The sequence below is a fragment of the Mus caroli genome, chromosome 2 (genome assembly GCF_900094665.2).
Source record: "Mus caroli chromosome 2, CAROLI_EIJ_v1.1, whole genome shotgun sequence".
Classification (NCBI taxonomy): Eukaryota; Metazoa; Chordata; class Mammalia; order Rodentia; family Muridae; genus Mus; species Mus caroli.
This window is the reverse complement of record NC_034571.1, coordinates 27,163,431-27,174,877: the sequence shown is the minus strand read 5'-3', so window position 1 is coordinate 27,174,877 and position 11,447 is coordinate 27,163,431. Positions and strand designations below refer to the sequence as shown.

General features: G+C 50.3%; 1 protein-coding gene across 1 annotated transcript in view; it reads right to left on the bottom strand.

The window, feature by feature from the left end:
• Positions 1–3,080: 3,080 nt before the first annotated feature.
• Ncs1 (neuronal calcium sensor 1) overlaps positions 3,081–11,447 on the bottom strand; it is a 49,977-nt gene continuing 41,610 nt past the window's right edge. Inside the window, exons 7-8 of the mRNA XM_021156019.2 lie at positions 9,410–9,526; positions 3,081–6,272 (exon numbers count right to left, since the gene is read on the bottom strand). Coding sequence (XP_021011678.1) covers positions 9,428–9,526 — 99 coding nt within the window. The 3' untranslated portion in view covers positions 3,081–6,272; positions 9,410–9,427. The remainder of the gene's footprint in view (positions 6,273–9,409; positions 9,527–11,447) is intronic.

Genomic DNA, 11,447 nt, shown 5'->3' with positions numbered 1-11,447 from the left:
CAGCAAAGCAGAGATGTCCCCCACAGGGATCCTTTGTCCTGGAAACATCCATCCTCTGGGCTTTAAAGGAGGCAGAGGATACCCTGGGGAAGGAGGAGAAAGGGAGACCGGGAAGGGAGGAGACAAAACAATGACCTGAAACTTCGTCCCACGCAGGTACAGTTGTTTGTTTGTTTGTCTGTTTGTTTTTATTTAATCGTCTTGGCAAAGGAGAATTTACATGCAAATACTTAGAAGAGACATCGGATCGTTTAAATCCACCCAAAGGCACACACAATCTTTTGGAGATGATCTAAATCGGAATGGTGACAGAGACCCGAGACGGCGTAATCAAGACACGAGTGCATTTCTCTTCCTAGACAAACTCAGTCTTAGGCTTGTGTGGCGACCGGGTTGGAGACAAGATCCCAGAAACGCTCGTCTTTTGGAGTCTGGCCCAACGGTCTCAAAGACGGTGAAGCTAGTTTCTTTGCTCTCACTCCATTAGTTAGAACTGAACCGCAAGGCTGCCCTTGCACAAGGGAGTCTGGGAAATGTAGTCCTTTGCGCCACACCCCGCCCTGATGAAAGGAAGTGCAGGAGGCAACATCTTTCCAAGAGCTCAGTTTCCCAAACTCAGAGGATTTTAATGCCTTTTCCATGCCCACCACTATGGCCAGAAGATAGCCAAGAGGACAAGGTGGATGGATGTCAGGCAGGGTGGGAGAGGGCAGACTGGCTGCTGAGGAGGGCAGGTAGGCAGTGACCACTGCAGGGATCCTCCTTTGCATCTATACCACCATCCCCACCTCCCGCTCCTCTCTGCCAAGTCCATGCCAAGTGGTGCCCTGAGTATTTTGTTATGGTGCGACTGTGAGGTGTCCCCTGCAAACCGGTACATTAAACATTGGTATTGGTCCCTGCCTAGTGATTCTGTTTTGGAGTTTTGTAGAACTTTTGGCCTGTAGTCAGCTTAGCTGGCAGACGTGCCCTGGACCTTAGAGATTACTAATCCTCTTCTGGTTTGGTAGTAGGTTCTCTGCTCCCTGGCTTGAGTAAGCCTGAGGAGGCCCTGCCTGCACTCCCACCACCATGTTTTCCCAGCCATGGTAGACTAAAATCTCACCACGAGTGTAAATAAACCTTTCTCCACTATGCTGTTTCTACCCTGTATATTGGGGTGAGGAAGGGGGAGGTGGAAGACTCCCACTGGGAAGGAAACCAGTTGAGCTACCTTAGAGAGCTCACTCCCCTGGGAGGAGGGAGAATTCCTAGGTGAAGCCAGCACTGTAAGTCACCCACTAAGGTCAAGGCCTGCCTGCCCAGGGCCATGTGAGGCAGGATGGATGTGCCAGCCAGTGCTCTCAGCCCTCAGAGCCCCGAAGCTGTCCCTCCACAGCTGCCAGCAGGCAGCCTCCACAGCAAGCATACCCATGTGCCTGCCCAGCTTCCCTTGCACCCTGCACAGCTATGCCTGTTACATGGTGCTGGGGATTCGAACCCAGGTCCTCATGCTTTCAGAGAAGGCATTCCACTATTGATGCATCTCTCAGCCCCATCGATTTTTGACGCTTTCATGGATGCAATACTGTTGGGCTCTGTAAGTGGCCTCCAGATTCCACCTAGGGACAGTTCCTGAGGACTGAGACCCTCCTCGGTAACAGGCTCTCTCGAGCAGAGACTATCAGCCACAGACTCTTGCTAAATCCTGCTCCACAGCTTGATCATCAGCACAAGACAGGGGAGATATGATTGGAGACAGCCCACCACAACCCCTGCCGCCACCACCAAGGGTCTCTGAGAAACGCAGGTCTGAGCCAAATCCCAAGAAAACTGCATTCCTAGTAAGATGCCAGGTTACGCTGACACAGCTGGGGGACCACACTTTGAGAAGCTTTGACCAGGTGGTATCCCATAGGGTGTCTTGTTGGGCTGTCAGGAGGAGTGCAGCTTCCTCTGGCCCATCCCCAGCTGCTGAGAACCTAACTGGTTTGAGACTATGGGGAGAAGGTACAGCTGGAGGGGAGGTGGGTGGAGACTAGCCCTGTTGGGGAGGAGGAGATATGAGGTTCTGACCTCCGATTTTCAGACCAACAGGCCTCAGGCGAATGTATGTATGTATATCCATCCTTATACAGCAGTGTGGTCCCTAGGTGACCCCAGCAGATGGGGTTTGCAGGAGGGGGTGCTACAGGGTGAACCTGTGACCTGCTCACCTGCTGCTCCCTGGTCACCAGGGCACCCTTTTATTTTTTTAATTTACTTATTTATATAAGTGAGTACACTGTCGCTGTCTTCAGACACACCAGAAGAGGGCGTCAGACGCCATTACAGATGGCTGTGAGCCACCATGAGGTTGCTGGGAATTGACTCAGGAATGACAGAAGATAGATAGGTGCTCTCTCCAGCCCCATCGCCACCGGACTCTTAACCCAGCAAACTGAGTTGATACCTTGCATGGGCTTTCTCTGGGGTATCCTGAGCAGACCACACCCAAAGCGAGAGCAAGACTGTCCTGGGAGAAAGAAATCTAAAGCAGACAGAAACACAGAAACAGACAAAGCACCAGGCCCACACAGGGAGGCGGGGAGGTCCAGGAAGCATGTTTAATCGGCCAGACACAGACGACATACATCGGGAGCAGGGAGGAGACCCGGACATGCGACAAAGCCTATCACCCTTGGCCTGCACCACCAGGCAAGGGCCTCCGTATGTCCCCCAAGACATAGACAGGACGGCACCCCAAAAAGAGACACCGAGGGTGCTGGGAACGCAAGCAGGGAAGGATGCAAACAACCAGAGCCAAAACATCACCTTCTCTGGATTTGGTTTTTAAGTCACCTAAAAATCCGTCGGGAGCTGCAGGACCCCGTAGGAGCACCAACCCACACAACGCTGGCCTGTCACCCCTGCAAGGTGGCTGACCTCTTTCTGAGGCATGGAGAAACAGATCCAATGAGTAACGTGACTCCTCCAACGTCCTGAAGGAATCTGGAGACTTGGTCCGGGAATGCAGAGGTAAAGGGTGTTGGGTGGGGCCCCCACCCTAGGAAGCAGACAAAACCTGAACCTAATGCCAACACAGAAGATGGGACCAACTGTTTATTCAACAAAAGCCTTTTATTCATTCAAAAATTAACCATTGGATTTATTCTGCAGATATTTTTTAAAAAAATTAAAGTTGGGAGGGCAAAGCTTCCCACTGTGCCCTTATGCCAACTACCTTGCCAGTCCCAGCTGACCTAGCAGAGGTGTGGGTGGGAGGTACGCTGCCAGATATGTGGGGCTGGGGACCCAGGACCTCTGGAATCACAGCCCCCACCTCGGCCTTCCCACCTCTAGCCTCACCTCTGGCTGGACCACTGCATCCCCGGGTGCCACTGCGGCTCATCACCACCAGGGGGCGTTCCCATGCATCGTTAGATCATGTAAATGCAGAAACACACTGGAAAGAATCTTGGAGGCTTTCTGCTTGGCTAGCAGTGGGGGCTTTCTCAGGAGAGATGCCAGGGATCCCCAGGGACTGCATACCCCACTATCTCCTAGAAGAGACAAGGTCCCCCAAAGTGCAAACAAAACACAGCTTCCTAGGAAATGGACTGTCAAACTGCAGACCATTTAAAGAAAGAGATGTCAATGCTGCATACATTTGCCTTGTTATTTTAAACCTGGCTAGATACTGAAAAGTCGTGATAGGCTCCTAAGTCACCGTCGACACAAGGTGGGCAGCAGATGCTGGGAAGAGGGGGTCACAGCATTCCTGGACCTAGAAAGGAGGGTCTGCCGAGGGACCAGGGGCCTGGCCTCACTGGCTGGATCACACCCCTAAAGAAAGCAGCATCAGATGGGGTGGGGCCTCTGTGGAAATGAACTTGGAGAGGCCCTCGGGCTGCACAGAAGAGGCCTGGCCTCAGATTCTGGGCGTGCTGTGTGCCTCAGCTAACTGCTGGTGAAAGAGAGACAGACATCAGTCAGCACGCGTCCTTGAACAAAAATAGTGTCCGACACCCTGCCAGGAAAAGGCAGCCCAGGGCTGTCTCAAAGTCCGAGGCTTAGACCCAAGGACATAAACTGTGAAGACCGAAAGCCACACTGAAGGCTACAAACCAAAAAGCTGAGATGCTGAGAGGAAGCCTGGACCCACAGACATCAGTGAACACCTTAGCTGAGGAGCCTGTCCTCGGCTTGGAATCACTGGGTCTTGATGCCACCAAAAATGTCCACTGACAGAGGGGACAGCTAAGTCTCCAGAGACCAGAGAGAGGGCCTCTCAACCGACGACACCACATCTACTCTCTAGGACATGTCAGGGACCAAGCAGGAAGATGACCCAAAGAGGTCTCAAAGAAAATTTCCCTGTGGGATCTGGTGGGCTAGCAACGGGCACAGCATGAGCAAAGTATCTACCCAGGAAGAGGGTGTGTGCACGGACTGGCTAAGCATTCCCACCCACAGGGATGGACAGGTAGCCAAAGCCACCTCTTGATGGGGGACATCAATCCTCCAGGGGACAGCTACTCACCCACAGGTCATTAGCAAGGAAGATTTTGGTCTCCCAGAAGTATGGTGGAGATTACAGGAGAGTCAGAGCAGAAGAAAAATCCGGGGACCACTTTCCCCCTCTCAATGGTGGGCAGAGAGGTTACACAAACTAGAAGCAAGAACTGCGAGCTTAGGTCTGCCTCTGCAGCTGAGAGGCTCACCCTGGAAAGCTCCCCAGGGTGAGGATGAGCCCAAAGGAACTCAAGAGTCTGGGGAATCCTAAAGAGGGACTAAAGGGGGTGGCATCAGACACAGTCAGCCTCTGAGGCAGACCACACACTCCGGCAGCCAAGGCTGTGCCCAGAGACTATTTGAAGGTTGTACTGTCATTCATACGATCCTGTGCCCTCCAGGGACTAGAAAACACAGCCATAGAACGGTGTCACAAACACAGGAACCCTAGCTCTGGGCTAAGAATCACACAACATCAACAAAGCCAACCACCAGGCCTTCCAGCCCTGCTGATCGAGAAGGGAAAGACTACAAAGTCCCAGAGAAGCCATGGTTGTCCGCTGCTCCTGGTGACAAGTATGGAGCCATCTCTCTGGCTCTGGACTCAGTCCTGAGGACCAACAGGGCCTGGTATCATCCTCCTAGCCCTTCTTTCTCAGACTCCTGGTAGGGAAGGAGCCTACTGCAAAAGGCAGTCAGAGGCAGGAGAGCAGAGGGATTCATATGCTACACCTACCCAGCCTCTTAGCATCAGGGAGGCTGAGGCCAGCAGTTTGCAGGGAAACCCACTTCATACGCTCTCTACTGTGTGCCGGACACACTCTCCTAGTTCCTACTCTCAGAACAAGGCTCTCCATTTTCTTTCTGCTGTTGACATCAAATTTAAAGTTGCAAAATTAAAAAAACAAAAACAAAAAAAACCCCTCAAGTTTGTTTTTGAAAAAAAGTGTTATGGATTCCAAGGAGAGCAGAGGCAAGGGGTGGGGACTCCAGAGCAGAAGCTGGGGGAACAGTACATTAGCCATTTAGCAATGCCCACCTTCCCCTCTCCAAAAATGGGGCACAGTATCTGAGAAAAAAAAAAGAAGAAAAGATTTTTGGCTTCTTGGCCGCTGCAGGCCACCATCCTCCCAAGTGAGGCAGGCAGGTGGGTGAGGGTGTGCACATGTAAACGGAGGCCCAGCATCCTGGGAGTTTCAGACACACAAGGTAGCAGCAAGAGTTAACAACCAATAAATAAAAGGTTCGATTATATATGAGTATAAAAAAAAACCCTCAGTTTCTCCACAAAACGCACAATACTGTTATCACGTGAGCCACTGCCACTAACACCCTTGCTGCCAGCAGCCTCACTGGCCCTGGTCACCACTTCAGGGGACCAGGCAGAGACTGAGTTCTCTGAGACAGAGGCCTTCTCCCAATGGTCAGCATCCTTTAGAACAAAAGGTAGTTTGTGTTCTTTTACAATGTCCATTTGAAATAAAAAAAGAAAGCACACAGGCCGGACAGCAGGAAGAATGGGGCGGCTGCCGAGGGAGACAGCCGGGCGCTCAGTTTTGCAGAAGGCTGGAGCCTTTCCGTTTCGGTTTGTCGTTGTTTTGGACAAGCGGAGGTTGTTGACGATTGGAACCAGTGGCTTCAGGCGGCAGGTGGATGCAGGGCAGGGGGGAAGAGAACCAGGGCCTGGAGGCTCAAGGGCAGCTGGCTTTGTGGAGATGAGGAAGGCTGGGTGGGCACAGGGGCGGTGTCAGGCTGCGGTGGCCTCATGGCACAGAAAGAGGCTAGTGGTTCCCACACATCTGCAAAACAGAGGGAGACAGGATGTGTTAACTGATAGCTGGGGTGGCTGAGGGTCTGTTAGGGCCCAGCTTCTCGACTCCAGGCTACAAACTTATTTGGGTTTGGAAAAGGGAATGTGATAATAATGAGTGAAAGATCTATAAATGTGCCACAACCAAAAAGTTAACTTGATACCACTGATGGCATGAGTCTGAGGCGCTTTGGTGACGCTCATCTGTGGGGTATCTCCTAACTTGACTGCCACCTCGATTCAGAGCACACAACCGACGAACCCATGCCTTTCTCATGACGTCACAGCACACGCCAACGCTGCCTGAAGCAGCTTCAGGCTTAAGATGCGTGTGTTATGAATTATAGCGTTTTTTTCTTTCTGTTTACTGTGTCTATACGTTTTCCTGTTCTTACAGAAACATCATGGGTTAATTACAGAAAAATAAAAGCAATAAAAGTATATCCACAAAAACTGCTTTTTAAAATACAATTCTTTATGATTTATTAGCTGTAAGTGTTTGATTTAATGTTTGTTTTGTATACTTGCATACCAGAAGTTATGTCAAAGTTTCTCAGTGAAAAGATGGATCACAAGCAAAGAAAGTGTGAGAAGCTAAAGGACACTAGAGGGCGCTAGAGAGCACTAGATGGCCCTAGAGGGAGCTAGAGGGCGCTAGAGGGAGCTAGAGGGCACTAGAGGGCAAGTCGGTGTTCTGGGCTGGAAATCTGGAAAAGTGCATGGAGTTGATTCACCACAGATTCTTCATATCTATCCCTGGGAAATAAATAAGATGCTCACCATGGCAGACTCCTTAATAGTGAAGGACCGACCTGAACGTCCAATATCAGGGAACTGGTCGGATAAAATATTTACAGCCATTAAAACCACTGACAGGGCAAGTCACTAAGGACCCATCAGAAGCAGGATGCGGCTGCGCTTCCGCCCATGAGGACGGCCGTTATACATTGGAAGGAAAACATGAATGTCAACAAGAACATGGGGAAATCGGTGTCCTTGCACCTTGACAGTGGGGAGGTAAAATGGGAGAAAATAGCGTCTGAGGCTGACCTGCCTGTGTCAGGTGACGTACGCACCAACATGTCCTAAAATGGCTTTGATTCACAGCTCCAAATGTTTTATAAGGCTACTTATGAAACTTGATGAAACTGGCTCTTCATCAGAATCTGGGGTAACCTAACCCTGTGTTCCTGGACCGCGCTGTCTCACATTTTGGGTTTTAGAATAGACTATTTCTTTTCCCCTTTAAGCTTAGAGCTGTGTTTTTTGTGTCAACAGCAAAAAGATACATACACAGGGCTGAAGATGTGGCTTGGCAGAAGAGTATAATAAGACTCTTGTCGCAAACAAACAAACAAGCAAACATTCTGGAATAAATTATGACCCACACTATGATAGGATAGACCTGGGAAGCTCACTAAAAGGAATCCAGTCTCAAAAGGACATTTCAAATTAGGTAAGTCCAGAGACAGAGAGCAGAATGGCTGGCAGGGAGAAGCTGGACAGAGCCTGACTTCAGAGACGCCAATCTGTTAGAACCAGGAGGAGGTGGCAGGCACATAACACTATGAATACATACTAAATGCCAGTGAAGTGTTCAGTGTGCATGTGTGTGTGTATGTGTGTATGTACGCATGTGCACACATGTGCCTGATATGGAATAACAGGGATGACAGTGATGATAAGATAGCAGAGACATGACAAGGAGGCAACAGGCCTACACCACCAGGCCTGGCAGAACTGCCCATTTTAAAATGGTTCCTTCCGTACTGAGTTCCCCTCCCAGACTCTCTTATAAAAAGCCCAGAACCTTCCCTGGAACCAGTCAACCTCTCAGCCATGCTGATATGGAATAACGGGAAGTAGGAAAAAAAATTGTTGGAGGCTGGAAAGATGGCTCAGCAGGTAAGAGAACTGACTGCTCTTCCTAAGGTCCTGAGTTCAAATCCCAGCAACCACATGGTGGCTCACAACCATCTGTAATGAGATCTGACGCCCTCTTCTGGTGCATCTGAAGACAGCTACAGTGTACTTAGATATAATCAGTGTACTCATATACACTAAATAAATAAATAAATAAATAAATAAATAAATGAATAAAATGAGCCAGGCAGTGGTGGTGCACGCCATTAATCCCCAAAATCGGGAGGCAGAGGCAGGCAGATCTCTGAGTGTAAGGCCAGCCTGGTCTACATGAGTTCCAGGACAGCCAAAAAAAAAAAAAAAAAAAAAACCCAAAACCCTGTCTTTAAAAAAAACAAATAATCAAATAAATGAAAACCAATAATAATTCTGGCTACTGTGGCTGTGTCGAGGTCGACGGCAAGTTTAGGAAGTAAACATTTAGTTTATCACATTACTTTCAGTGACGTTTTCCTTGCAAGCATCAGTTGTAATGTCTTGTTGATACGAAAGTGTTTCTGTGTAAAGTAATATTGATAGGGGGGCTGCAGAGATGGCTCCGTGGCTCAGGGTGCTGGCTGATCTTCCAGAGGACTCAGGTTCTGTTCCCAGTACTCACACCAGTGGCTCACAACAGCCCCTGGCCTCAGCTCCGGGAGATCTCATGCCACTTCTTGCTCCTGAAGGTACATGCACCCATACACACACACACACACACATGCACACACACACACATGCACCCATACACACACACCCATACACACACACACACACACACCCATACACACACACACATGCACACACACACACATGCACACACACACACACACGCGCACAGACGCATGTACACACACATGCACACACACACGCACACACGCGCACACACACACACACGCACACACACACACACACACACACACGCGCACACACACAAATGTTTTAAGTAATGTTAATGGAAGCTTCAAAATGGGGCTCAGACTTTTGAGCTGGAGAAGGGATAGAATATCCTGCCCCTCTGCCCTCTGGCCCCCTACTGCCAAGTCTTCGATCTGCCTTCAACCCAGGAAAACGTCTTTTCAAGCTTACCAGAGGCTGGATTTGGGCTTACCCAGAGTTGTGCCTGACTTGAAGATTCCCAGGAACCCTGAAGACACAGAGAATACTATGCCTGTCCTGTGGGTAGATTGTCACCCCCAGCACTGCCTCAGGACCCTTCCAACTCACCACAGCTCTGGGCCTGGACTATACCAGCCCGTCGTAGAGGGACAGCGCCTGCACAATGGAGGGGTCGGCCTTGGAGCCTTCCTGGAACTCCTGAAGGGTCAGCTTCCCATCAGCATTCTGCAAACAAGAGAGGTAGGTGGCTTAAGGTGACCGTCCACCTTCTGGGACAGTCTGCCCATGGATGGTCTCAGCAGAACTTCCTGAGTCTAACTGGGTCTTCAGAGGAGTCGAGCAGACAGCATCAGACACCTGACACATGTCTCTCAGTACCTCATCTGGGGACCAGGGAGAGACACGGTGACAGGTTTGAGGAACTTAGAGACACCTGCGATTCTGGGCTTCCCATCAGTCAAAGTGACAGTGCCATCTCATCTCCTGCTCTGTAGCTAGGCTCAGTGCCACAGGCCTATGCTCTCCACCATATGGAAGACTGGAGCAGGAAGATCGGGACTTCAAAGCCTTGGGCTGTATGGTGAGTTCAAGGCCAAACTGGACAACTTACAGACCCTGGAACATACAGACAGAGCTGGTGTGGAGGGCAGGGATTGGGAGTGGGTATCTCAGTGGCAGAGCGCTTGTCAAGATCTTATCTCAGTTTCCAGCTTAAAAAAAAAAATGTCCAATACCAGGGGCAAAGGTTTGCCAAACAAGCATGAGGACCTGAATTTGATCCCCAGCAACCATGTCAAAATGCCAGGAGCGGTGGCATAGAGCTGTGACCTCAGGGAGGTAGACACAGGATGGACCTCGTGTCTCACTGGCTAGCCAGCCTAGCAATATCAGTGAGTCCCAAATCCCAGTGAGATATCCCAGTAGGTGAACTTCTGGGGAAGGGTACCCAAGGCTGACTCCTGACCTACTCATACATGTGCATAAGTGTGCATGCAGGCAGGTCACATACAGTGGTCAGTCCTTAGGCCTAATGCTCCATGTGTTTCCCCAGGGTCTCTTGAAAGCCAGGTCACATAAAGTCCCAGGAATTCTGAGAGGGAGACGAAGTGGAACTTGGGCCCCAGACACCATTCACACACTTCCAGCCCCTGGGAAGGCAACACAGGTGGCAAGGCCAGTCTTGTGATGGCTAAGAGCCTATATGTGTGATGCCCCCTGCTCCCGCTAAGACCTCAGGTCTTCGGGGTCACCCTACAAAGGAGGAAGGAGCTGCATCTATCCCCTACAAGTATGACAAGGGAACTGGCTTAGGGTCACAACTGAGGGACCTCACAACTGCACCCCTGTAAATCCAAGGTCTATGGCGTCCCAAAACCAGATGTCTTACTATTGCAGGGCAGGGGGTGCCTAACAGGTTCATAGCCTTAGCAAAATCTGTTTGGGTTCTGCTGAGAGAAGGCTGCGGCTGCTTTCTGCACGCTCTGAAAGTTTTCTGAGGACAACAGGAGTCCAGTGCTGCCCCTCCCGAGTGTTAATCTCCTTTCCTAATTAAGGGCTCAGAGCTCTCTCGGGCAAGCCTGGGACCATGCAGCAGTTGGTAGGAAGCCTGGTGATTTGTATTCTCATGGAGACTGGAGAGGCTGTGCTTTCACCCCACGGTTTCACATTTCCATGTAAAGTCAAGTTATTTTAGTTTGGAAAAAGAAAAAGTTTCTGGTTGGGGGCACAGCTCCAGTAGAGCACAGGCTTTGCATGTGCACAAGGCCCTGGTCTGACCCTGGACAACAGCAGAAAAACAGAGGACGGCCTTCTTAGAGTCAAAGGAACCACAGAGTTCTGCAGAAAAGAAAAAGGGGTCTGTGGAGGTGGCCTGGTGTGTAAAGTGCTAACTGTGCAAGCATGAAGACTTGAATTTGACCCCCAGCATCCACACAGAGTCAGGCATGGTGGCAATGTGCCTGTAATGCCAGCCAAGACTGAGACCGGAGGAACCCGGGACCTCACTAGCTGAATCAGTAAGCTTCAGGCTCAGTGAGAGATTCTGTGTCAGAAAGGAGCAAAGAAGATGTTTGCTGTCATTCTCTGGCTGACAGACAGACACTCGCGAGCATATGTGCACACACATACATGTGCGAGCACACACACA